The sequence below is a fragment of the Rhinatrema bivittatum genome, chromosome 11 (genome assembly GCF_901001135.1).
Source record: "Rhinatrema bivittatum chromosome 11, aRhiBiv1.1, whole genome shotgun sequence".
Classification (NCBI taxonomy): domain Eukaryota; kingdom Metazoa; phylum Chordata; class Amphibia; order Gymnophiona; family Rhinatrematidae; genus Rhinatrema; species Rhinatrema bivittatum.
Window position 1 is genome coordinate 50,161,998 of NC_042625.1, and position 26,530 is coordinate 50,188,527.

A 26,530-nucleotide genomic window follows, 5' to 3' on the forward strand; every position below is an offset into this window, starting at 1 on the left:
CAAGGTTCTCCTCTGCCCCACTACACCCTCCCACGGGCACAGTGTCTCGAGGTGGCCGGGACGGGCTCCTCTGGTTCCAATGCAGGTGGGGGTGAGAGAACTCCTGCTGCTCCAATGTAGGAGAAGCATGACCATGATGGATGCAGCAAGGGATCCTACTGCTTCATGGGAAGATGAAAGAAGAACATTAAAGAAGGCAGAGTTGACAGGAGACTGCAAGACAGAACTTTCACGAGAAGAAAACAGAGGGAGGACACAGAGAGGTGGAGAATAAAAACACCAGACACAAAAGGTTAGCAAAGTGATTTAAGAATTCTTTGCCATTCAAAATTTGCTCCTCGATTTTAACTCGCTGGGTTGGTTTGGTTTTTTTTTTTTTTTTAACGAAACAGTGACTGCTGTACAAACATTTTCAGTAAAATATTCCCTGTGGGTGTGGAAGAACAGAGACTTGGGGACAGACCCATCCCGCCGCTGACTGCAGAGAACTCCCTCTTTCCTCTTCCTCTCCCTCCCCTGTCAGTGAAGGCTACAGAGTGGAGCACAGTGCGGAGAACAAACTTGGGATCTGTCTGCGTTCTTTCCCCCCCTGGGCGTGGCACGCTTGCCATGCACAGCCCCCCCCCCCCGTGCCCTCCTCACCTGGCCTCTCAGAGCTGGTGCCCTGGGCTCCGTGTAAGATCCACAGCAGGAAGTCACTGATCCCTTTCAAACTTCTCACCAAGCTATCGAGAAACCCTTTCCAGTGCGACGTATGCTCTGCCTTCACCATAGAGGCAACCACTTCAGGAACCTCCAGCAAACATCGCCGCAAGGCCAAGATCACACCTGCCACGATCCAGAGAAGAAATTCTCCGTTCACTTAAACAAGAAAAATCTGCTCCCACTAGCCGCTTTTAGTGTCCACGTCTCAGGGGCTGTCTTTGCAGTGTCTGTCGGGACAGTGAGTGCCTGGCATGGCACACTCGCTCTTCAAGGCTCTCTCTCTCTCATGCCTGGTATGCCATGCTCTCTCTACCCTGGCCTGTCAGGCGCCTGGCATACCACACTCACAGTACACTAGTTTCACATGCCTGGCACGCTATACTCCCTGTGCCTTGGTCTCTCTCTTTCTGTCATACTCACTGTACCCTGGTCTCATGTGCCCGGCATACTAGACTTGCTGTACCCTGGTCTCTCTCGCTCTCTCACGTGCCCGGCGTGCCACACTCGCTGCACCCTGGTCTCTCAGGCACCCGGCCCACTCACCATGCATTGGCCTCTCCTTTGCAGCTTGCAGCAGGTCTTGGCGAGCGATGGCATACTGATCCTTCAGCATCCGCAGAAGGTGCTGAGCATAGCACAGGCCACTGCAACAGAGTGCCAACTCTGCTTCCTGAGGGAAGAGTCTCCTCAGTGTGCTTCTGTCTGATCTAGAAAACACAACGAGCACAGTTTAGCCCTGCGCAGACCTAGAACCCTCACAGATCCAGCCAACATGCCCCCTGGAACATGCATGAGCAATAGTGCAGTGCCCAGAGCTGCCCCCTTACCTCTGTAAAAGGGTTTTCATGAGCAGGGCTCCAGCCTCAGCCTCCTGCACCCTAGGACTGCATATGGACTCCTCAGCGTAATCAAACACAGCTTGCACAAGGAATTCTGGGAAAGCTGATGGGAAGTACTGGACGAGCAATTCGGCAGCCAGCTCACGGATCTACAGTGGAGAGAAGAGGGCTGTAAGGAACAATGCTGGAGAGCAGTTTGGCAGCTGAGCACGGAGCCAAGTTACCTCATTAGTTCTGTCCCGACAGCAGCTCAGCAACACCAACAAGTTGGATGTAGAGAAGAAATCCCAGCATCCCTTCTCCCTGGCATAATCCAGCAGCCCCACCATGTGTTCTGCAGCCAAAGAAGAGAGGCAGAGTGTGAAGCGCGTCACTGTAGGCCTCGGCTCATTTGTAAGACCAAGGAGAGGTCAGAGGCGTTACTCACGGGGTGGCTGCCCCTTCTTCCTCTCAGGGCTCCAGCTGTCAGTGCAGGTCTCCAGTATGGCTTGCAGCAGGAGCAGTGCAGTTTTCTTCCGCTGGAAGTTTGACCCTGGAGTCAGTGAAGAGATGCTGAGTTCCAACAGCCACTGCACGAAATCTACATGAGAAAAAAGGACACTGCTGGCCATTACGGAGCCAAGGATACCGCTGATCCCAGACAGCCGAGGATGCTGGTGGCAATTACACAGCCACGGACACCGCTGGTCATTACAGAGCCAAGGATACCGCTGATCCCTGCAGAGCCAATAACCAGTCACTATAGCACCAGGTTCTTGTGGCCTGGATTGGCCACTGTTGGAAACAGGATGCTGGGCTTGATGGATCCTTGGTCTGACCCAGTATGGCATGTTCTTAAGGATGCTGGTAGCAATTACAGAGCCAAGGACACTGCTGGTCCTAATTAAAATACAGACCAATCATTAATGAGAGGCCGATGCAATAAGACGTGCGGGAGAGCTGGCGCTCCAAGTTGAGCACCCAGGCACCTCTCCTGGGCTCGCAATTTTGTATTCAAATTAGGCCGGGTGCTAATAAGGAAGCGCTAGGGACAATAGCACGTCCCTAGTGCCTCCTTATTAGCGGAAGCAGTGGCTGTCAGCGGGTCCAACAACCGGCGCTTAATTTTACCGGCATTGGTTTTCGAACCGCTGGCAAACTCTCGGGTTCAGAAAACAGACGCTGGCAAAATTCAGCATCCATTTTCGAACCCCCGGACAGATTTCTTTTTTGTATTTTTGGTGCTTCCAACTTAATATCGCTATGATATTAAGTCGGAGGGTGTACAGAAAAGCCGTTTTTTCTGCTTTTCTGTACACTTTTCCCGGTTGCTTTGAAGTTAATGCCTGCCCTTGTGCTTGGCCACACATTTTACTTTCTGTATTCTGGGTGACTAATAGGCTCATCAATATGCATTTGCATGTGATGAGTGCTATTAGTTTTCGGGGGGGGGGGGGGGGGGGGGTTGGCCACATGTTTTCCACGCGCTATTACCCCTTAGGGTATAAGGGGTAATAATCGCGCGTCTAAAATGCGCGGCCAAAACGGGGGCTAAATGGTGTGTTTGGCTGAGTGCACCATTCTGTATTGGCTCGTGAATAAGAAGTCCATCAGTTTTCTGCTCTAAATCAGAGACACACAAAACCCAGATTCCTCAGGAGCAGAGAAGTTCACTGAATTAATGGCATGAGAAAATGGAACAGCAAACATTGTAATAGTAAGAAATAAACTAATTTCGACAATTTTACAATTAAAGAACGTGTTAAGAAGTCAGGAGCTGGTGTAACTCCTCTTCCACTCTGTGCCCACTCCCCCACCCTCAACAGGAGTTGCTATAACTCCTCTTCCTCTCAATTCCCCCTGCCCCCCCCCCCCCCAAACAAATCCCCTGTTGCTGATCCCAGGAGAGAAAGGGCCCAGATAATTAGTCCTCCCAGACTGGGGCTGCACGGGTGCCTAGTATACCCGGCACACACGCTGTACTCGTGCACCTACCTATTCCTCGGGAAAGGGTCCTCTCTGCAGCAGCCCTGCCCCCATCCCTCGCCGTCTGCTCCTCCAGGCTCCTCAGAAGAGCGAGCGAGCTGTTCCTCTGCCTAACCAAAGCCTTCTTCAGCAGGGCCTGCAGCGCCTGGCGGAAACCGGAGGAGTCACAGCTGAGGTTCAGTGGCAGGAACTTCTGAAGTAGTTGCAGCTCCACCTCCGACAGCATCTGATTAGTCCTGGGGCTGCGGCACAGGACGCTCAAGGTGGCCAGACGCACAGCCTCATCCTCAGAATGGATACAGAGGCTCAGCTTTTGCAAAGTCTCGCCATCCGAAGGCACCACCCCGGAGGTCATCTTCCGGGCGCTCAGTAGGGTGACCCAAGCCCGGAGCGGTGCCGAATCCATGCCCTGGATGCCCTCTGCCAGCAGAGGGTAAGCAGCGGGGAAGCTCCGTAAGGTAGGTGCTAGGAGATAGGTGGCTGCATTGCTCTGTAGGAAGGAATCAGGGGAGGCCAGGGCTTCAGAGAGAGTGGGCAACCAGCGTTGCGCCCAAAGCCATGCCAGCTCGTCCTCCGAGATGGTAGCAATGCTTTCCATCCACCGTCTTCTCTGCAGCTCCAGAAAGGTCTTGTACAGCTCTGCAGCAGAAGGGCACAGGTAGTTTGTGGACAGGCAGAGCAGAAGGTGCTGGGGTAACTCTCTGTACACATCCAGAACCTGTTGTAAGACAAGAGGAGTTACTCACTGTGCTTCTGTCAACCTACAGGAAAGTGACTGACTGAAAGACTATCTGGAAAAGCAGGGGGTGCTGCAGGATAGGAGTGAGGAGCACTGGCAGAGCCGTGTTTGGAGCTAAGTACTGGAATAGCAGGGGAGGATGGGACTACAGAGTAGGACTGAGGTGCATAGGGCTGTGTGTATAGGGAAAGGGGTCAGTACTGGAATAGCAGAGGGTGGTGCAGGCTGAAGTGAGGTGCATTGGCTGAGCCATGTGTGATGCTTAGTACTAGAATAGCAGGGGGGGGAGGGGGGAGACAGGGCAGGATTGAGGTGCATAAACTGTGTGTGTGGTGGGGGGCTCAGTACTGGAATAGCGAGGGTGCTACTGGGCAAGAATGGAAGTGGATTGTCAGTCTCAGAACGGTCACAGCTTGCACAGCCTCCATCTGTGCCACGGCTGACCTCTGCCGTCGGTATTTTTTCAAAATATTGAACGTCTCCTTCCCTTCCCAGCAGCTCCCTTGGCTGGACCAGCAGGCGATCGCTGTCTGCTGCTCACATTCACAGCCTCCCGGGCGTTCTTACCACCTCAGTTCCCACATAGGGCAGGAGGGCACAGAGCGCTGGGTATCTGACTTTCATCTGCCAGGGGATACCCAGGATTTTCTGCAGGAACTGCTGGAAGAGAGGCTGTGCCAGGTCTCCAAAGTGCTGACACTCCAGGAGGTAAATCTCCAAGAGGCGTTCAAAGGCTTCAAACACACCCACGGAGACACCATCCGCCTACGAGGAGACAAGAGACACAGGGAAGTCGAGACGCCCCGTCCAGCTGCAGCAAGGCACGAGACAGACATGTGTGGGCTTGATCAGGGGGTGTCGCCATTACCAGTCTCTCCGCACTGAACCAGGAGAGCTGGGAGAGTTTCTGAAGCAGCTCCGAGTGGCCGGTCAGAAGCCGCTTCTCCCTCACACGCCAGGCGTCCACTGCACACTCCTTCAGTCGCTGCAGCCAGAGGGCAAGCACTGAACAGCAGAGGAGAATGAACAATGTCAGTCCCCAGACAAGCACGAAACGAGCCCTCCCTCCCACCCTGGGCTACTCTCTTCCCTCCTCCCTCACTGCCTCCCATGCTGTTCTTGCCCCTCCAGGCTACTCCTCTCCCCCTCCCGCCCCCCCAATCCCTTCCCTCCTCACCTGGAAGACAGCGGTAGCGACAGCTGTTTTTCTCTTGGCACAGGGAAGACAAGTCTGGGAAGAGCACATCGAGCAGGAGGCACCCCTGGAGAGAGACACAAAGTCAAAACGCAGCCGAGCCCAGTGTCTGCCACAGTGTGCAGTAATGCACCTCACCAGCCCCCTGCCCCCCAGAATTCACTCTCCTATGCCCCTCTCCGAGCACAGGAACCAGGATAGCAGGCAGCAGCCCCCAGCCCCCTTGGACGGGGCTCTGACTGTACCTGTCCCAGGGACCCGCTCTGAGCACAGCTCAGAATATCCTTCCGGCTGCAGGCCAATAAGCCCCTGATGAGTTCCAACGTCTGTAATCCATCCTCCGGATGGGCACGAGTTGACAGTATCAGCTTCCCAAACGCCACCTCCCCAACATCTGGAGTGGAATAAAAGGAGCATTACAGCAAGCGGCAGTTACGACCCTAAACAGCACGCACTGGGGTATCCCGCACAGAGTGACAGCTGCATCCCTAAACAGCAGTGCTATCATTGCATCGTGTTTGCAAGAACGCTCTGGGGTACAATCTGCAAGAAGCAGCAGTTTCAGCCATGACCAGCAGTGTTACAACAGCATCAGGCAACCTGGGTTAAGAGACCAGACCTTGTTTATTCTATCTATGATGTTGTAGTTTTGTTTGTTGGCACTGACTGGGTGTTTTGTATTTTTGAAAATTCAATAAAATTTAAATTGAAAAAAAAAAAAAAAAAAAAAGACCAGACCTAATGAGCAATGGGACTGCGGGATCTTTTATTTATTTTTTTTTCCATTTTAAACTATGGCATACTGACCTTTAGTGATCATGGGAGCCAACTTTTCAAAACAATTGGGGCTGCTACACGCAATTCAAATTACCCCCCCCCCATGCCTGAAGGAGTTTGCTCAATATTGAAGCTTCTCAAGCCCCCACAGAGCTGGCTCCCATATTGGCAGCTATGAAGAGGTAACAGAGAAGGGGGCCTGGTGCCAGCTGAAGATAGCAAGGCCTGAAATAAGCCTATGAGCAAAGGTGGTGGAGGCCCGCACCCCAGGCAGACCTGGGATGGATGTGAAGGACTGAGGGTGGGAATAGGGTTGGGTTCAGAAGGGGGTTTTATGTGCACCTTTACCTAAACTGAATAAATGTCAACTAGGTAGATGATTAGCAAAGAGGAACCTCTCTCACATACTGAGGGGGAAGGAAGGGGTTACAGGCTAATCCCCCAGACTCAAGTCTGTCTTTCTCTACCCCTGACCTCGCTGTCCAGTCCCAGGGTCCTGACAATCTTTTTGCCGTCTCCCCAAAGATGTTCCTCTCCCTGGTGATCTCTTTCATCTCTGCCCCCCAAGCATAGGGAGACCCCCTTGTTACTCTGGCATCACTATTCTTACACCTCCCTCCCTTTCATGCCTAGACTCCCGCAGTCTCTTCCTGTCTGGTCTCTCTTATTACCACATTCAGAATGAAGCAATCTCTAATCCTGTCTCTGCCTCCATGCACTCTCCCGTCCTTACATCCTGATGTTTCTGCTCGGTGTCACTCTTGTATCCACACTTATCACAACCACCACCTTCTACGCCCCCTCCCACGTGTCTCTTCAATAATGCCCCCCACCTCTGTGAAACAGCTGGAAGAGATTCCGCACAGCCTGGGCTCCTCCCTCTGCCGCAGGTGTGCTGTTCACCAACATGCTCACAGCTGTGCCTGCCAGGTCCGAACTGGGCCCCGTCTGAAATCAAAGACAGAGACACCATCAGCACTCTCCACTGCTCTGTTACAGCCAGAGGAGCAGAAAGTAAATGAACTCAACCAAACACTAAACCCCAGTAAGATTATAGATGCCCTTATCTAGGCCCGTAGTCTCCTGGATTCAATATCTACTCCATGGGCAAATCCTTAGCACCGGTTCTTGGGCAGCCGTGGGCGGGATGCCGAGTCCATCTGTCTACACTAAGAAAACCAGAATCATCAGGTAAGTCATTTCTCTATTTCCTAGTGTGTAGGCAAATGGACTCAGGACCAATGGGATGTAAAAAAAAGCTACTCCCGATTGGGGTGGGAGGCAGCCCATGGCTGGTTAACATCGCCCTTGCAAAGGCTGCGTCCTCTCGGGCCTGTATTTCCAGGCGATAGAACCTGGAGAAGGTGTGCAAGGAGGACCATGTCGCCGTTTGGCAGATATCGATGGGGGACAGCAGTCTAACTTCTGCCCATGAGACTGCCTGAGCCCTAGTGGAATGAGCTTTAACTTAACATAGAAATGACAGCAGAAAAAGACCAAAACAGCCCATCCAGACTGCCCAGCAAGCTCCCCAGACTGCTAAGGTCAGGACCTTGTTGGATACTGTTTGAGTCCAATTTCCTGCCACCCCTTGCTGTTGAAGCAGAGAGTAATATTGCAGTTGCATCAAAAGTGAAATATCAGGCCTATTGGTTAAGGGTAGTAACTGCCACATTAAGCAAGTTATCCCCATGCTTATTTTCCCAGACTGTACAGTTCAATATTCTTGTTGGTTGTTGTCTGAACGTAAATCCTCTCTTCCACATTTCCCCTTGCTGTTGAAGCAGAGAGCAATGTTGGAGTTGTATTATCCATATGAAGGCTTATTGGATAAGGGTAGTAACCACCATTCCAGCAAGCTATCCCCATGTCTCTTCTCATTCATTCCCATCCTCTTGCCTTTAGGGATCCACAGTGCCCCTTTGAAATCGTTCACAGTTTTAGTCTTCACCACTTCCTCTGGAAGGGCACTCCAGGCATCCACCACCCTCTCCTTGAAGAAATATTTCCTGACATTGGTTCTAAGCCTTCCTCCCTGGTGTTTCAAATCATGACCTCTAGTTCAGATTACTTTCCAATGGAAAAGATGTTGTTGACCATGGATCATGAAAACCTTTCAAGTATCTGAAGGTCTGTATCATATCACCCCTGCTCCTCCTCTCCTCCAGAGTATACATATTTAGCTTCTTCAACCTCTTCTCATAAGTCATTTGATAGAGACCACCCACCATTTTGGTCACCCTTCTTTGGACTGCCTCCATACCTTTTGAGATACGGTCTCCAGAACTGAACATAGTACTCCAGGTGAGGCCTCACCAAGGACCTATACAAGGGAATTATCACTTCCTTTTTCTTACTAAATATTCCTCTATGTAGCCCAGAGGTTCCACATGGGATCCCATGATCACCTCCTTAATCCAGCGATCTATGGTAGCCCGCAAAACTGGTTTGCCCTGTTTCTTTCCACAGTGAAGGATAGACAAGCAATCCGTCTTTCTGACTGGTTCTGAAACTTCCAAATACCAGACCAAAAGTCTACTGACATTCAAATGACAGAGGCGGTATTGCTCCACGTCCTTATGCTTATCTAAGGATAGCAATGAAATGAACAGATTCAAATGAAACTCCTGACACGACAATGCCTGCGGTTCAGAGATGCGACGTGCCAAGCATATAGCCAAACTGGAGCTACTAGTAGGACTAATCCCCTGTGGTGCTCGATTCTGCGAATGACCTTGCCTAGCAGGGGCCATGGAGGGAAGGCATATAGCAACTCTTCTTCCGGCCAGGTCTGAACAAGAGCGTTGATCCTCAGGGACCATGGATCTCTTCTGCAACTGAAGAAATGGGGAACCTTCGCATTGTGAGATGCGGCCAGCAGGTCGATGGACGGGAGGTCCCAGCAATCTACTATCAGTTGAAAGGCTTTGGCCAACAAAACTCACTCTCCTGGATCCAGACTCTCCCTGCTTAAAAAGTCTGCTCTGAAGTTGTCTTTTCCTGTGATGTGGAAGGCTGAAATCATCTGTAGATGTATTTCTGCCCATTCCATAAGGAGATCTATCTCCTTGACACTTGCTGTCTCTTGGTTCCACCCTGGCGGTTGATGTAGGCTACTGTCATTGCATTGTCCGACATCACGTGGACCGCTTAACCCTGGAGTCTGTGGCTGAAGTGTAGACATGCCAATCTCAGGCTTCCAGGTACTTGATGTTCCAGCAGGCCTCTTGTTCGGTCCAACATCACTGAGCCGACAGTTCCTGAAAGTGAGATCCCCAGCTCCAGAGACTCGCATCTGTCGTGAGGACCAGCCAGTTTGGTGAGGACAGTGGCACACCCCTGCTCAGATGAACTTCCTGCAGCCATCACTGGAGCACATAGCATACTTCCCTCATCAAGAGGAGGCAAATCGAATGGTCTTGAGACTGCGGTTTCCAACATGACATTAGTGAGCACTGAAGAGGTCGCATGTGTGACCTTGCCCACAGCACCACTTCCAGGGTTGCTGCCATCAAACCAAGAACTTGGAGATCACTCCACCATCAGGCGTATCATGCTCATCAAGTGACGCACCTGGGATATCAATTTCCTTATCCATGTGGTCGGAAGGAAGACCTTGCCCTGCTTGGTGTCGAACCGGACTCCCAGATATTCCAAGGACTGGGAAGGCTTGAGACTGCTCTTGTCCAGTATGGGTGCACCAGAATTCCCTCTTTTCTCAATGCTGCTGCAATGACCACCATAATATTGGAAAATGTTCTGAGGGCGGTGGCTAAGCCAAAGGGCAGTGCACAGAACTGATAATGGTGACCCAGTACCACAAAGAGTAGGAAACATTGGTGTTCTTGACAGATTGGAATATGTAGGAAGGCCTCGGATAGGACAAGGGAAGTTAAGAACTCTCCCGATTGTGTGGCCATTATCACAGAACGTAAGGTTTTCATGCAGAAATGATTCACTTGTAGATGTCTGTTGACACTCTTGAGGTCCTGGATGGGGCAAAAGGAACCTTCCTTCTTGAGTACAATGAAATAGATGGAATAATGCCTTGTATTTTCCTGGGGTGCAGATACTGGGATTATAGCCCTCATCCTGAGGAGTCTTAAAAGAGTAATTAATCTCCACTGCCTGCTTCTTGTGCTGGGAGTGGCAAGGAGACATGAATATGCCCCGAAGAGTGCTGTTAAATTCCAGCATATATCTTTCTCATATGACCTCCAGTACAAATTTGTCTGAAGTGATCCCAACCCACCACTGGTAGAAGGACAGTTGATCCCCTATTTCCTTGTTCAGAGGGTAGGTCAGTAAAATTTCACTGGGGGGATTTGGAACAAACCTGAACCCGAGCCTGCCCCTCTCTTGGGCTGTCAACCTCAAAAGTACTGAGGCCTCCCAAAGGGCCGAGACCTCTGAAATGTCAAGTTCTGAGGGGCGAAAACGTTGAGAGCCTCTGGATCGGCCCCTCATAGGTGAGGGGCACTGTAACTGCTTCCTCTTATCTTCCAGTAGCCGGGGGACCAGAGACTTGCCCCATTTACTGGCCAGCTTTTCCAATTCACTTCTGAAAAGGAGTGATCCTTTAAAAGGCAATTCCGTACCCATAGCTGTCTTCTGGCCACCACCACTGAGGCCACTCCTCTGGCTGAAGTATGGACTTTTTAGCAGACAAGGGCTTGGTGGGATTCATAGAAACACAGAAGTGACGGCAGAAGACGACCAAACGGCCCATCCAGTCTGCCCAGCAAGCTTTCACACTTGTTTTTTTTTCTCATACTTATCTGTTATTCTTGGCCCTTAATAACCTTTTGGTACTATTTCCCTTCCACCCCCGCCATTAATGTAGAGAGCAGTGCTGGAGCTGCAACTAAGTGAAGTATCTAGCTTAATTGGTTAGGGGTAGTAACCGCCGCAATAAGCAAGCTACTCCCACGGTTATTTACCCAGACTATGTAATTCAGTCCTTTTTGTCTGAATATAAATCATCTTTTCTTCATTCTCCCCTGCCGTTGAAGCAGAGAGCTAATCTGGATATGCATTGAAAGTGAAGTATCAGGCTTGTTTGGTTTGGGGTAGTAACTGCTGTAACAAGCAAGCTACTCCCCACTTTTTTGTGAATGCAAATCCTTTTTTCCACATTTCCTCTTGCCGTTGAAGCATAGAGCAATGTTGGAGTCGCCTTAACCATGTGTATATTTATTGAATACGGGTATTATCTCCAGGTAGTAGCCGTCATTCCCGCAAGCCACCCTCTCTTCATTCACATCCTCTACACTTTATGGATCCACAGTGTTTATCCAACGCCCCTTTGAAGTCCTTCACAGTTTTGGTCTTCACCACTTCCTCCGGGAGGGCGTTCCAGGCATCCACCAACCTCTCAGTGAAGAAATACTTCCCGACATTGGTTCTGAGTCTTCCTCCCTGGTTCTGCTGATTTTTTTCCAACGGAAAAGGTTTGTCGTCTTCTTTGGATCATTAAAACCTTTCAAGTATCAAAGTCCGTATCATATCAATAACCACTCTGGAATTTACCCCCGAGTTATCCACCCCGAGAGAGGAGTAGGATGAATGAGCTACCAGAGCACAACATGAAAAAATCTGCAAGGTCATTGCTACTGCATCAAAAGGCTTGTTTAAGGATGGAAACCATCCATCGTGTGCATCCTTTAAGGCCGCTCTTCCCTCCACTGGGATAGTTCTTCACTTCGACACGGCACAGACCAGCACATCCACTTTAGGGAAACACAAACATTCTCTCACTGTGGGATCCACTAGGTATAGAGCTTCTAATGCTCATCCCCCTTTAAAAATTGCTTCGGGGCATCCCACTCCAGGTGTTGTGTTTGTGGCATTGTGGACCCTTGGTTGCTGTGGAGATGATTCTGCCCACGGGGAGGCACCCCGTGGGGAACCACAGTGATAGGCTGAACTCAATATAGCAGACATGGGATGGTTGGAAGGCTTTACTGTACTGCTGTAGATAGATGATGTAGGCAGGAAGGTAAGGTACTGATATCTGCAAGGTGCCAATACGTTCAACAGGTTCGGATGTAGAATCTCACCCAGATGTTCACAATAGGCAGAAGCCCGCTGTGCAGGTTACGCCGCAGTTGGTTGGTGGAGTTGGAGCACCGCAACATAGAGGTACTCACCGGAATGTAGGCGTCATCCTGATGTTGAAATGGTAGGCCCGAAGGTCCGTGGTGCAGGATACAAGGCTGGTAGGCCCTCGAGGAGCGAGTACCTGATAGTCAGATATCCTGAAATGTAGAAGAGAGAGAAGACCCCCGAGGAGCGGTTGTCTAGTTAGTAGAGAACCCCGAAGGGTAGATGGAAGCGAGAGACCCCCCCAAGGAGCAGGTGTCCAGAGCTTCTAGAGAAGCGAGGTCCTTAGAGTGAAAGCAGCATCTAAGCGTGCAGCTTAGAGCGGTCAGAGTAGCTAAACCAAGTCCTTGCTAACTCAAAGGTGGTAGCGAATCGGAGGCTTGATATACCCGGAGGTATTGACATCATGCGGTGGGGACGCCCCCGAGGATCCCGCCATGACGTGTATCTGAGCATAGGAGATGTGCGTGCACTTGCCCTAGGAGGCCACAGGAGTGGGCATGGCGAACTGGAACGCCCATGCTAAGTTGGAGACGCAGAGGCCCTCGGCACCATAGACAGCTATCTTTCCCAAGGAGAGAGAATAGGGAAGAAAAGGAGGTAAGGCAGAGCGGTCGCAGCCGTCTGCGACCGACGGACGCAACACCTGGATGGCTTCCACTATTGGAAAGTAGCAAGATGCTTTCCATAGGAAGATCAAAATTGGATTGTTCTTTGGTTCCATCATAGAATCGATCCATGGGACTCCCACCGTCTTCGGGGTCTGGAAAACCAAGGCCGGCAATTCATCTCTATGAAAAAACTGCAACATGGTTCGATATGGTTCCAACCCAGGGGGAATTTCCCCTTCTTCCAAGGGGTCAGGATCATCCTTTTCGTCTGAGCCATCCGGGTCCCTACCAGGGATGCCCTTGGTAAGACAAGGCATGTCTCGATGTCTGCCGATACGACTGGGAGAGGGAGGGCTTACCATCTGGACAGGGGCAATTGAGGTAGTAGACTGCACCTGTACGAAGGCTTGTAGATCCTGGAAAAATTCCACCCAAAAGAAGGCAGCCGGGTCCATGCCTAGTCCAGAAGGTACTGGAGGTAGGTGCCTCTGAATTTCCCTCTCCCATGGATGACCCAATCAAGGGAGTACTCAGATCCAGGGTACTTCCAGTTAAGTCTGTGCCTAACCCTTCCTCTGAATGGGAGGAGCCGGGCTTAAAGTCCGGGGAGGCCAACTCTCCTTGGGCTTCCTCACAGTGCTGATATAAGTTGGAATCCAGATCAGACCGCGAAGCCCTAACATGACAAGTAATACAAAGAGAAATGTGCTTATCTTTCTTGCACTTAAAGATTTTTATGCGCACAGATTTTGAGCGTCTAGGCAGGGCGCGGTGACGCACACTCATAGCCCGTGCGCCCGGCTTTTCCTGTGTTCTGCGCTTAGTAAATTGTGCATGTATGTTAGTTTCATGGTATGTCCCGTTAGAATTACTTGAAAGAGTAAACAACCATCCTTCATTTACCCGTTCCATCCTGGATGATTAGTTTCTGGTCAGTACATCAGAGTCTCATCAGTGACCATGCATGTGCTCAGTCTCCTGGATCAGAATGTGCCACGCCTACCTTTCCCATAAGCACCTGCAGCAGGCATCCCAGAATCCTCTGCAGAGCTTCACTGCTTTCTGCTCTACTCCAAACCAGAGGTCTGATCAGATCTGGCATCATCTGGAACATCTGCAGACACATCTGGAGGAGAAAAAGGGAAAAATTCCAGAGTCTTCAGAGACTTCAAATGATCAACAGTGTGTCCACTCAGCGAGTTACTGCTTAACCTTTATCCCCACCCTCCAGCAGACAAACTGCTTCCCCCCTCCATTATGGGAACAGGCATTGCACAAAATATCCCTGAGGGTGACATACCAGGGCCCTGCCTGGGAAAGGATAAGGAAGATTATGTAATACGCTCCAGCCCTATATAACTGCTCTTACCTTGACTATCAATTGCTCCCAGACAAAGTCCTTTGCCATCTCATCCTGCAGCACCCGTTGAAAGGTAGCAGCAACTTTCAGTAGCAAGGTGGGGAGAATCTGTCCGAGGAAGGCACGAGCAGGGTCACTCTCCTGCAGAAACATGCAGACTGCACCCAGGGAGAAACAGAGCAGTCAGCAGCACAGGCAAGAGTGGGCTAGAAGCAGAGAGCATGGCACAAACTTACCCGCCTCCAGGTCTCCAGCAAGCAGTATCTACAAGCAGAAAAGAAGATGGCAAGAGAATGAGAGCAGGCTAGCAAGAGTCCAAGCAAAAACCTGGACAGTACAAAAAAGGCTGCATCACTGTGGACCAGTACACTGAGCATGGTATCTCCCCTCCCACCCTCCCAGGGTGCAATACTGTAAAACAGTGTGGTATCTTCTCCCATCATCCTGGTGTGCAGGCCATTGGGCTGAATTCTGTATCTCTTTCCCATCAGCTCAGGAGCAGCCAATGCGCTGAACTTCTCTCCTCCTACCACAATCTCAAGTACCTCTTGCTGGGTGCTGCTCTCACCTCTTTGTCCTCTATCTGGGCTCTCAATAACTTCTTCATCTCGCGGGAGCACAGGTTCTCTTTACCTTCTGCTAACTTTATGATGATCTGTAGTATTGGGGAGGAAGCAAAGCATGAACAGCTTGTAGTGAAGATAAAATAATTTACTTCTTTTTGTGAGCTGCAAGGGTGCAGTGAGGAGCACACAGCACTGCTGACTGAATCCTGGGGAAAAAAAGCACTAGGGTGGTATTTTGTTCCCCTCCCTCAAGAGAAACAGCAAGTTTTTATCTGCCCTCCTCTTGCTCCCATCCCAGAGTCACAGGGAGTTTGTCTTCTAAAGGAGCCATTCTAGGGTGGCTGCAGCAGGGACAGACCCTAAGCAAGGTCCTTAGCATTAATCTGCACCTCTCCCAAAGGTCCATCTGCCACAGCACAGTATTTCAGAGGGCACCTGTTCCTATGCCTTCCTCCCAGGGCTGGCAATAGCCACTGCATACCCCGACTGGCAGGAAAGGAATGGCTCTGCTTCTAGGCTGCTCAGAGAAAGGTGGCAGTCCAATCTGCATACCATAACTTAAAAAACTTATAGACCGCAAATCACAACTAAAATTGGACTAAGCGGTGTACATACAAACATACAGCACAAAAACAAACAAATAAAAAAATATCAAAACATAAAATGCCTCCTAAAACATACAAACATCAGCAGATCTGCTTACCTTCTCTAGCTTTTGGAAACAGCATGAGCTGCTTGCACTGCTCAGCTGAAATGCAAGCAGGCACTCGAGCAAGGGCAGTGCATCCTCATCGCTCAATTCCCAGAATCCTTTGCACATCCTGTCCAGGATCTGCAGAGCCTCCTTCAGGCTTCTGGTCTTGCAGCCCTTCACAGAGCCACTGCTGGAAAGTGAAAAAACAGGCTAAAATAAAAAGGTGAAAGACTCCCTGTACATCCTGTAGTGCATGTGTGTACCTCTCAGGTGTCATTGGCACCCTACATACACATGCACATGTTAACTATCTACAATTCCCAGGGGGGGCACTGACCCTTCACACTTCATCTGGGTATCACTCAGGTGTCGCTGACCACATACTGTACTGGGTACCATCCCAGGGGATCACTGAGCTGCCTCCCCCGCCTCTACCTGTCTTGCATTCCTTGAGAGTCATTGACCTCATACCCTTATCTTCTTACAATTTCCAGGCATTTATAATTGTATTTAACTATATTTTTTGTTAACCTATATGTACAGCATAACCTTCGTTTCCCACTCCCTCTAATCCCCCCCCCCTATTTCTCCCCCTCCCCAGTTTATTTTATCTGGTTCATTGTAAAGCCCTGTTGGCTCCTTATTGTTCTATGGAAACCGATGTGATGTTTTCTTAACGAAGGTCGGTATACAAAACTTTCAAATAAATAAATAAATAAATTGTTGTTTCTATCTGTGAGCTGCTGTGCGATAGCACCAGTTACTGCTGGTGCTTCTGTCACATAGTTGTGTAATGGAGAAATTACCGTATTTACCTGATAATTTAAATTTTCCTTAGTGTAGACAGATGGACTCAGGACCAATGGGTTATGCTCCCCTGCCCACGCTGAGACCACGGAGTCAGATTTCAGACCTGACACCCCCCTACATGCACTCCCTTCAGTGACCTCAGCCGCTCAGTATTCTCTTGAAAAGCCACTGTGGACCCATTAGTGAAAAAACTTGATTAAAAATGGATAACTGTAACTATACTCAACCAATCATAAACACTGAACTCCAGTAAGAATATAGGTGCCCTAATCTAGGGACTGGATGAAGGCTTACCTGTAATCTCTTGGATTCGATATTCACTCCACGGGCGAATCCTTGGCACAGTTCTTGGGTGGCTGGGGGTGAGATGCTAAGTCCAGCTGTCTACACTAAGGAAAATGAAATTATCGGGTAAGTAATTTCTCCATTACCTAGCGTGTAGCCAGATAAGACTCAGGATCAATGGGATGTACAAAAGCTACTCTCGATCGGGGCGAGGGGCTGCCCATGGTCCGGTTAACACCGCCCTTGCAAAGGCTGTGTCTTCTCGGGCCTGTACGTCCCGGCGATAGAACCTGGAGAAGGTGTGCAAGGAGGACCACGTTGCCGCTCGGCAGATATCAACAGGGACAGAAACTAACTGCCTCCCATGAGACTGCCTGAGCCCTGGTGGAATGAGCTTTAACCTGAGAAGGTAATGGCTTTCCTGCCTCCCCATAGGCTCCCGTGATTACCTTCTTAATCCAGCGAGCAATGGTGACCCGTGAAGCTGGTTCTCCCTGCTTCTTTCTACCGTGAAGGACAAACAGGCAATCCGTCTTTTACACCGGTTCTGAAACTTCCAGATACCGCACCAAAAGTCTACCGACATTCAAATGACGGAGGAAGAGGTATTCCTCCATGTCCTTGTGCTTCTCCTAAGATAGCAACGAAATTGATTAATTCAAATGAAACACCAAGACTACCTTGGGCAAGAAGGATGGAACAGTACGAAGCTGTAAAGCTCCTGGAATCGTCCGGAGGAATGGTTCCAGACACAACAATGCCTGTATTTCAGAGATGCGATGTGCCAAGTATATAGCCACCAGGAATACCATTTTCAAGGTTAATAAATGCAAGGAAAGTGCGCAGGGGCCGAAAGGAGGGCCCTGCCAAAAACTCCAATACTAGATTAAGATTCCACAAGGGAACTGGCCACCATAGAATTGGCCAAAGGTGCTTCACCTCTTTCAGAAGACAGGCCACATCTGGATTAGCAGACAGGGCGATTCCGTTCATCTCACCTCTGAAACAGGAGAGCTGCTACCTGCACCTTCAAGAAGTTAAGGGCCAAATCTTTATTCAAGCTGTTCTGCAAAAATTCCAGAGTGTGGGATTTTGACTGCCCAAGGGGGGATACCACGATCTTCATGCCAGACCTCAAATACTCTCCAGACCCGCACATACACTAGGGATGTAGAGAACTGAGCGCGGAGTATGGTGGCAATTACAGTCGCAGAATATCCTTGCTTCATCAGGCGAGCCCTCTCAAGGGCCAGACCGCAAGACAGAATCGAGTTGGATCCTCATGAAGGACCAGTTCCTGCTGTAGCAGGTCCCTGTGCAGTGGGAGGCACAGGGGGTCTCCATCAGGAGTCTCCGCATGTCCGAAGACCACGGACGCCTAGGCCAATCTGGAGCTACTAGTAGGACTAATCCCCTGTGGTGGTCGATTCTGCGAATGACCCTGCCCAGCAGGGGCCACGGAGGGAAGGCATAAAGCAATTCTTCTTCCAGCCAGGTCTGAACAAGAGCATCAATCCCCAGGGACAACGGATCTCTTCTGCGACTGAAGAATCAGGGCACCTTTGCATTGTGAGATGCGACCAGCAGTTCAATGGAAGGGAGGCCCCAATGATCTATCAGTTGAAAGGCTTTGGCCAACACCACCCATTCTCCTGGATCCAGACTCTCCCTGCTTAAAAAGTCTGCTCTGACTTTGTCTTTTCCTGCGATGTGGTAGGCTGAGATCATCTGTAGATAGATCTCCTTATGGAATGGGTGAAAAATACATCTCCTGTGACACTTGCTGGCTCTTGATTCCACCCTGGTGGTTGATATAGGCTTCCTTCGTTGTGTTGTCAGACATCACGTGGACTGCTTGACCCTGGAGTCTGTGGCTGAATTGTAGACATGCCAATCTGACTCCTCAGGCTTTCAGGCGGTTGATGTTCCAGAGGCCTCTTGTTCAGTCCAACGTCCCTAGGCCAATAGTTCCTGACAGTGAGCTCCCCAGCCCTGGAGACCCGTGCCTGTCGTGAGGACCAGCAGTTTGGTGAGGACAGGGTACACCCCTGCTCAGATGAACTTCCTGCAACCACCACTGGAGCAGAGAACATACTCCCATCGGCAAGTGGAGGTAAATTGAATAGTCTTGAGACTGCAGGTTCCAACGTGACAGCAGTGAGTATTGAAGTGGTCCCATGTGTGCCTTCGCCCACGGCACCACTTCCAAGATTGCCACCATCAAACAGGGAATTTGGAGATAGCTCCACACCCTCGGGCGTATCTTGCCCATCAAGAAACACACCTGGGACATCAACTTCCTTATCTGCATGGTTGGGAAGAAGACCTTGCCCTGCTTGGTGTCGAACCATACTCCCAAATATTCCAAAGACTGGGAAGGCTTCAGACAGCTCTTGTCCAGGTTTACTACCCAACCGAGCTCCTGAAGCAAGGAGGTCACCCTGTTGGTCACCCAGAAACTCTCTTCAACATTCTTGGCCCACATCATCCAGTCGTCCAAGTACAGATGCACCAGGATTCCCTCTCAATGCTGCCGCAATGACCACCATAATCTTGGAAAATGTTCTGGGGGCAGTAGCTAGGCCAAAGTGCAGTGCCCAGAACTGATAATGGTGACCCAGTACCACAAAGCATAGGAAACAGTGTTCTAGATGGATTGGAATATGTGAGTAGGCCCTGGATAGGTCCAGGGGAGTTAAGAACTCTCCCGATTGTACGGCCATTATCATGAAGCATAAGGTTTCCATGCAGAAACGATTCACTCATAGATGTCGGTGGATGGGGCGAAAAGAACCTTTCTTCTCAGGTGAGATGAAATAGATAATAGAATAATGCCCTGTATTTTCCTGGGGTGCAGGTACTGGGATTATAGCCTTCATCCTGAGAAGCCTTAAAAGATTAATCTCCACTGCCTGCTTCTTGTGCTTGGGAGTGGCAAGGAAACATCATGAATACAGGGGTACACATGGATGTAAGGCCTGGACGGACAGGCACAGCAATAGAGGACAGAGATCCTCGATTGCTGTGAAATTCCAGCGCATGGCCTTCTCATATGACCTCCAATACTCATTTGTCCAAAGTGATCTCGAACCACCACTGGTAGAAGAGGGACAGTCGACCCCCTTTCTCCGTTCTGAGAGTGGGTTAGCAAAATGTCATTAGGGGCTTTGGTACATACCTGAACCCAAGCCTGCTCCTCTCTGACTGTCAACTACAAAAGGACTGAGACCTCTGTAATGTTGAGCTTCTGTAGGGGCAAAAATGTTGGGAGCCCCTGGATTGGCCCCTCATAGGCAAGGGGTGCTGTAACCACTTCCTCTTACCTTCCAGTAGCTGGGGGACTGGGGATTCGCCCATTTACTGGCCAGCTTTTCCAATTCGCTTTCAAAAAAGAGCGACCCTTTAAAAGGCATCTTTGTAAGATTGGCCTTGGAGGTTGCATCTGCTGACCAATTCTGTAGCCATAGCTGTCTTCTGGCCCCCACCACTGAAATTTTCTTTCTGCTATGCGTTGCGGATAGTAGTGAGAGTGTTGTAGTGTTCTCATGTGAGCTTGTGCCCACGGGACTACTTCCAGTGTGGCTGCCACGAGGCTGAGAACTTGTAGGTAATCCCATGCTGTGGGGCAAAGTTCGCTCAACAGTGTTTGTAACTGAGTCATCAGTTTTGATCTCCTTGTCTGTGTCAGGATGATCTTGTCTTGTTGGTGTCGAACCGGACTCCCAAGTATTCTAGAGATTGGGAAGGCTGTAGGCAGCTCTTGTTTGTGTTGACCACCCACCCGAGGCTCTCCAGTAGAGTTTTGACTCTGTTGGTTGCCTGGTGGCTTTCCTCTGGGGATTTCGCTCTGATCAGCCAATCGTCTAGATAAGGGTGCACGCGGATTCCTTCCTTCCTCTGTGTTGCTGCCACCAGCACTATGATCTTGGTGAACATACGGGGTGCAGTGGCTAACCCGAAAGGTAGTGCCCTGAACTGGTAGTGACGGCCCATGAAGAATATGATTGATCAGATACACAATATTAGGAAGGAAAAATACCCAGACGCCTCTGCTGTACTGTGGCCTGTCAGAGGTGAATGAACTTTGAGTGCCTTTCTGAGCATGACTTGCAGAATGTCCCTGAGAGAGATCTACTGGCACCAACAGGAAGAGGCCTATTCAATGGCAACATTTACTTCATAATACAATGAAGCTGGGTTCGCATGAAACCAGGATACAAGCTTTTGTCTTACAAATGCCTATCTCAACGGACAGGAGCCAGGTGAAAAGATTCTTCTTTTAAAGTTACAGTTTTAATTAAGTCCTGGCTCCAGAAAACGGAATTCATGCTGAGCTTCCTATTAAGGCCAGAGACTTGCGATTTGTTTACACAACAAAGAATATCAAGAGAAGAACAGAAGAACAGAGTGCATCAAAGCCGTGTTGATAAAGGAACTTTTATGGTGGAAGGGTGGTTTCAGGGAAGACAAGTAAATAGTATGATTTTTACAAATGAATGGAGGATGTCCTCACAAGCATTTCCTATACATGATAGATTGTCATGACAACAGCATCATGTGTTTTTGTAAATGAGGTTGTGGGCAGTTACATGATTCTGGAAACTTCGGTAGTGCTGTATTTTGATTATATAAAAGTCAGGGCATGTCATATATTCATTGAGATGCTAGTTATTACAGATAGAGGGCATATAGCAACTCCCAGGAACACTTGTCTGACTCTTCTTTAAAAAGCTGAATAAACTAAATTTAAAAACCTCTTGCTGAGTCGAAGTGTTCTTGTTGCCCTAGCTTTGAGTCCAGAAATTATTGACACCCAGGATCGAGAAGCGTAGAAAAACGCTGATGCTCTTGTTGGATCGGAATGCGTAGGTAGGCTTCCGACAGATCCAGGGAGGTAAGGAACTCTCCCGGTTGTATCGCCCTTATTACCAACTATAGGGTTTCCATGCGGAAGCGAGGAATCTTCAGGTGACGGTTGACCGCCTTGAGGTCCAGGATAGGTCTGAACGTTCCTTCCTTCTTGGGAACGATAAAATAGATGGAATAATGGCCAGTATTTATTTGTTGTGGCGGCACTGGTGTTATAGCCTCTAAGGCTAGCAATCTGGTCAATGTAGCTTCCACTGCCATTCTCTTGGAAGGGTCGTGGCAGGGAGATTCCACAAACTTGTCCGGGGGGGGGGGGGGGGGGGAAGGTGGTGGAAATCCAGGTAATATCCCTCTCGAATGATGGATAGGACCCACTTGTCCGAAGTTATCTCGACATCTTTGGTAGAATAGTGCCAGTCTGCCCCCTATGGCTTCTTCCTTTGGATGGGTCGGCTGATTTTCATTGTGAGGTGCGGCTGGGGCCTGGGCCCGAGCTGGCTCCCCTTTTATTGTGCTTGTTCCAAAAGGACTGGCTCCAGCCTGCGGGGCGGGCCGCTTGATATGAGCTTCTATATGGATTGAAATGTCGTGATCCTCTGCCCCTGGAGGTCCGGGGGAAGGATCGCTGGTTTCTCTTATTCCTGTTCTCCGGTAGCCGCGGCAGTGGGGACTTGCCTCATTTGTTGGCTAGTTTCTCTAGTTCGCTTCTGAACAGGAGTGTTCCCTTGAAAGGCATCCTTGTGAGTCTCGTTTTGGAGGATGTGTCAGCTGACCAGTTTTGGAGCCAGATTTGTCTTCTGGCTGCCACGACGGATGAGACTCCTCTAGCTGCTGTGCATACCAGATCCAAAGCGGCATCCGCGAGGAATGATACAGCTGGTTCCAGGGCTTCCCCAGGAGTGTTGTTCCTGGGCTGTGCTAAGCAGGCCGTGATCTGTAAAGACATAGCGGAGACGTCAAAGGACTGTTTGAGGATAGATTCCAGACGTCTGTCTTGAGCATCCTTGAGTGCTGCTCCTCCCTCCACCAGGATAGTAGTGCGCTTGAGACCGCACAAACCATGGCATCCACTTTCGGACATGCCAGGAGATCTTTGGTGGCTGGGTCCAGAGGGTACATAGCTGCCAGAGCCCAGCCCTTTTGAACGTGGTTTCTGGGGCATCCCATTCCAGGTCAATTAGTTGCTGGACCGCTTGTAATAGTGGGAAATGGCCTAAGGAGGAGATGGCCCTCGGATCTGACCGGGGTCTAGCCCTGCTAGGGCCGATCAACCCGGTGGCACTGGTCCCGGCTGGTGACCTGTGTGTCTCCTCGAGCTTCGGAGACCGGAGACTTTTAAATAGATTTCTACGTAACCTTGTCTCGGCGCTTCCCGGTTTCGTTCCGGGCGGTCTCCTGCTGCGGGGGGAGAGGGAAAATACCTTTGCCACCGCGCTCGAGGTTGCACCCGCTGCCTCTCAGCCTCACCCAATGTCAGGGGCTAGGTCCCCGGCTTACCTCCGAGGGATCGTGGAAATCACCTCAGGAATCTCAACTGGGGGAGGGACCCAACGGGTGTCACCACAGGAGAGCGGGGCTCGTCTGTAGAGGTAAGATTTTCTTCTTAATTTGGTTTTCTTTTGGTAAAATTACTCTAACGCTGTGCTAGCATGCATAGAGTCCCTAACTGCTATGGAGACGGAAAATACTGAAGAGCTGCACTTCCTGCAGGGGTATATGTACTAGGGCTGACATCAGATTGAAATCTGATCCATCTCCAACTGCTATCAGGAGTACACTATACCCATTGGTCCTGAGTCCATCTGCTACACGCTAGGAAAGTAGAATTTCTCCTTCCAAAAAGTACAGCATTCCCCTAGGGAGAGATACTTCCACCATCTGCTGGAGATGGAGAATACTGAGGGGCTGAGGTCACTGCAGGGGTGTACGTAGGGTGACGTCAGCTTTGAAATCTGACTGTCTCCATCTCCTGGCAGGGGAGCACATAACCCACTGGTCCTGAGTCCATCTGGCTACACGCTAGGAAAATTTGATTTTACTGGTCTTCAGGCAGCAATCACAAAATAAAATTTCAGGAATCCTTATGTGGATACTGAATACAAGGCTGGTACAGAAGCAGCACCCAATTCATGTGGTTACTAAAACAGGCTCCCTAAGCTCTCCTTTATTCCAAAGTTTTTGAAAGATACACCCACTGGGTGCTGTCATAGCCCCATACTGGCTTTTAGAATCAAAAAGTGCACCCCTTCTATTCCTAAAATATTTACATAAAAAAGATTTAAAATACACTGGCACAAGCAGAAGCATCCATCGCCCAGACTTCAGCACTAGCTAATGGCCATTAGGGAGGTACAAGAAAAGAGATTTGGTTCCATTTGTTCAAGCTTTCCTGTTTTGTTTTCCTTCATTCGTTTCAGTAGTTCGTGTGAGTAAATGCCATTTTACACACATAAAATTAAATGTTAGGACCATATGTTGTAGTTACACTTATCAAATTTAATTTTATGCATGTAAAAAAATGTACACAACCCTACTGTCCATTTATAAGAACATAAGATATGGAATACTGGGTCAGACCAAGAGTCCATCAAGCCCAGTATTCTGTTTCCAACAGTGGCCAATCCAAGTCACAAGTACCTGGCAAGTACCCAAACATTAGATAGATCACAAGCTACTATTGTTTATTAATAACCATCATAGCAGTTTATGGATTTATCCTCTAGGAAGTTATCCAAACCTTGTTTAAACCCAGTTACACTATCTGCTGTAACCACATTCTCTGCAGCATCCCTAAACATTTAGCAGTCAATAATCACCATAAAAATCTCAAACTAGTCCCTCACTCACTCACCTGAAATGTGTAAACATACTATATTTATGTATACATTAGTAGAGACTTGTGAAACATTTGCAACTGCAGGACAATGATGCCAATATCCTCATCCCTGCCCAATCCCAGTACTCGCTCTCCCAAACCAACCACACCACTATCCCGTTTCCTCCCTCCAGCGTGTGTGTATGTGAGGGGGGGGGGGGGGGGGGGGGGAGAACAGCCACGGGTTCGGAAACCGGACACCGGCAAAATTGGGTTTCCGGTTTTCGACCCGCCAGCCGCGGGCCCATTTTAAATTTTTTTTTTTAAACTTTCGGGACCTCCGACTTAATATCACTGGTGCCCGGAGAAATTAGGCACTAATTTCTGAAAGGAAAATGTGCTGCTTGGCTGCACATTTTGCTTTCTGAATCACACGGGAATACCCAATAGGGCCATCAACATGCATTTGCATATTGCAGGCGCTATTAGGTTGGGGGGGGGGAGGTTGGGTTGGACGCGCGTTTTGGACACGCTATTACCCCTTACTGAATAAGGGGTAAAGCTAGCGTGTCCAAAACACGCGTCCAAATGCCGGCCTGTAGAAGAGGCAGTGTGATAGATATCGCTCAACTCTGCCTGTGGGGCTTTAATAACAGCAACGTGCCAAAAGCATCCTCAATCTCTGGAAAAGAAGAGCTGAGGCACACAGCAAAGTAAGGGAGGGAATTTTTTTTTTTATCTGCTTGGCACAAAGTAGGGGGGGAGGGATTTTTTTTTTGTAGTCAGGTGTGTTACACAATTATCACAAAAAAGAAGTTGAAATAGCACACGTTTGAAATTTGTGAGCAGTAGCGCCACTCGTGAAGGCTTCAACCCTGGCTACTGTCCATTCATGCACCTGTGAGGGAGTCAGTTGGACCGTTAGATGATCGAGGGGTTAAAGGGGCACTTAGAGAAGATAAGGCCATCGCGGAAAGATTAAATGATTTCTTTGCTTCGGTGTTTACTGAAGAGGATGTTGGGGAGGTACCCGTAATGGAGAAGGTTTTCATGGGTAATGATTCAGATGGACTGAATCAAATCACGGTGAACCTAGAAGATGTGGTAGGCCTGATTGACAAACTGAAGAGTAGTAAATCACCTGGACCGGATGGTATACACCCCAGAGTTCTGAAGGAACTAAAAAATGAAATTTCAGACCTATTAGTAAAAATTTGTAACTTATCATTAAAATCATCCATTGTACCTGAAGACTGGAGGATAGCAAATGTAACCCCAATATTTAAAAAGGGCTCCAGGGGCAATCCGGGAAACTACAGACCGGTTAGCCTGACTTCAGTGCCAGGAAAAATAGTGGAAAGTGTTCTAAACATCAAAATCACAGAACATATAGAAAGACATGGTTTAATGGAACAAAGTCAGCATGGCTTTACCCAGGGCAAGTCTTGCCTCACAAATCTGCTTCACTTTTTTGAAGGAGTTAATAAACATGTGGATAAAGGTGAACCAGTAGATATAGTATACTTGGATTTTCAGAAGGCGTTTGACAAAGTTCCTCATGAGAGGCTTCTAGGAAAAGTAAAAAGTCATGGGATAGGTGGCGATGTCCTTTCGTGGATTGCAAACTGGCTAAAAGACAGGAAACAGAGAGTAGGATTAAATGGGCAATTTTCTCAGTGGAAGGGAGTGGACAGTGGACTGCCTCAGGGATCTGTATTGGGACCCTTACTGTTCAATATATTTATAAACGATCTGGAAAGAAATACAACGAGTGAGATAATCAAATTTGCAGATGACACAAAATTGTTCAGAGTAGTTAAATCACAAGCAGATTGTGATAAATTGCAGGAAGACCTTGTGAGACTGGAAAATTGGGCATCCAAATGGCAGATGAAATTTAATGTGGATAAGTGCAAGGTGATGCATATAGGGAAAAATAACCCATGCTATAATTACACAGTGTTGGGTTCCATATTAGGTGCTACAACCCAAGAAAGAGATCTAGGTGTCATAGTGGATAACACATTGAAATCGGTCAGTGTGCTGCGGCAGTCAAAAAAGCAAACAGAATGTTGGGAATTATTAGAAAAGGAATGGTGAATAAAACGGAAAATGTCATAATGCCTCTGTATCGCTCCATGGTGAGACCGCACCTTGAATACTGTGTACAATTCTAGTCGCCGCATCTCAAAAAAGAT

The 26,530-nt window shown here is 49.1% G+C and overlaps 1 protein-coding gene across 6 annotated transcripts in view; it reads right to left on the minus strand.

Annotated features, from left to right (window-relative positions):
• Positions 1–26,530, minus strand: part of LOC115100721 (thyroid adenoma-associated protein homolog) — a 61,313-nt gene that overhangs the window by 33,598 nt on the left and 1,185 nt on the right. For 3 of the 6 annotated variants that reach the window (XR_003859179.1, XM_029619489.1, XM_029619487.1), the window contains exons 2-17: positions 15,563–15,743; positions 14,862–14,948; positions 14,530–14,557; positions 14,303–14,451; positions 13,937–14,059; positions 7,054–7,168; positions 5,689–5,837; positions 5,426–5,510; positions 5,117–5,253; positions 4,816–5,013; positions 3,519–4,227; positions 1,972–2,124; positions 1,769–1,878; positions 1,533–1,693; positions 1,249–1,412; positions 643–828 (exon numbers count right to left, since the gene is read on the minus strand). Coding sequence is in view for 5 of the 6 variants with exons in the window: in XM_029619489.1 (XP_029475349.1) it covers positions 643–828; positions 1,249–1,412; positions 1,533–1,693; positions 1,769–1,878; positions 1,972–2,124; positions 3,519–4,227; positions 4,816–5,013; positions 5,117–5,253; positions 5,426–5,510; positions 5,689–5,837; positions 7,054–7,168; positions 13,937–14,059; positions 14,303–14,451; positions 14,530–14,557; positions 14,862–14,948; positions 15,563–15,743 (2,735 nt within the window). In the remaining variant the exon portion in view is untranslated. Of the gene's footprint in view, positions 1–642; positions 829–1,248; positions 1,413–1,532; positions 1,694–1,768; positions 1,879–1,971; positions 2,125–3,518; positions 4,228–4,815; positions 5,014–5,116; positions 5,254–5,425; positions 5,511–5,688; positions 5,838–7,053; positions 7,169–13,936; positions 14,060–14,302; positions 14,452–14,529; positions 14,558–14,861; positions 14,949–15,562; positions 15,744–16,657; positions 16,753–26,530 lie in introns of those variants that run through there. The other 3 variants (XM_029619490.1, XM_029619488.1, XM_029619491.1) reach the window with 3 other exon arrangements.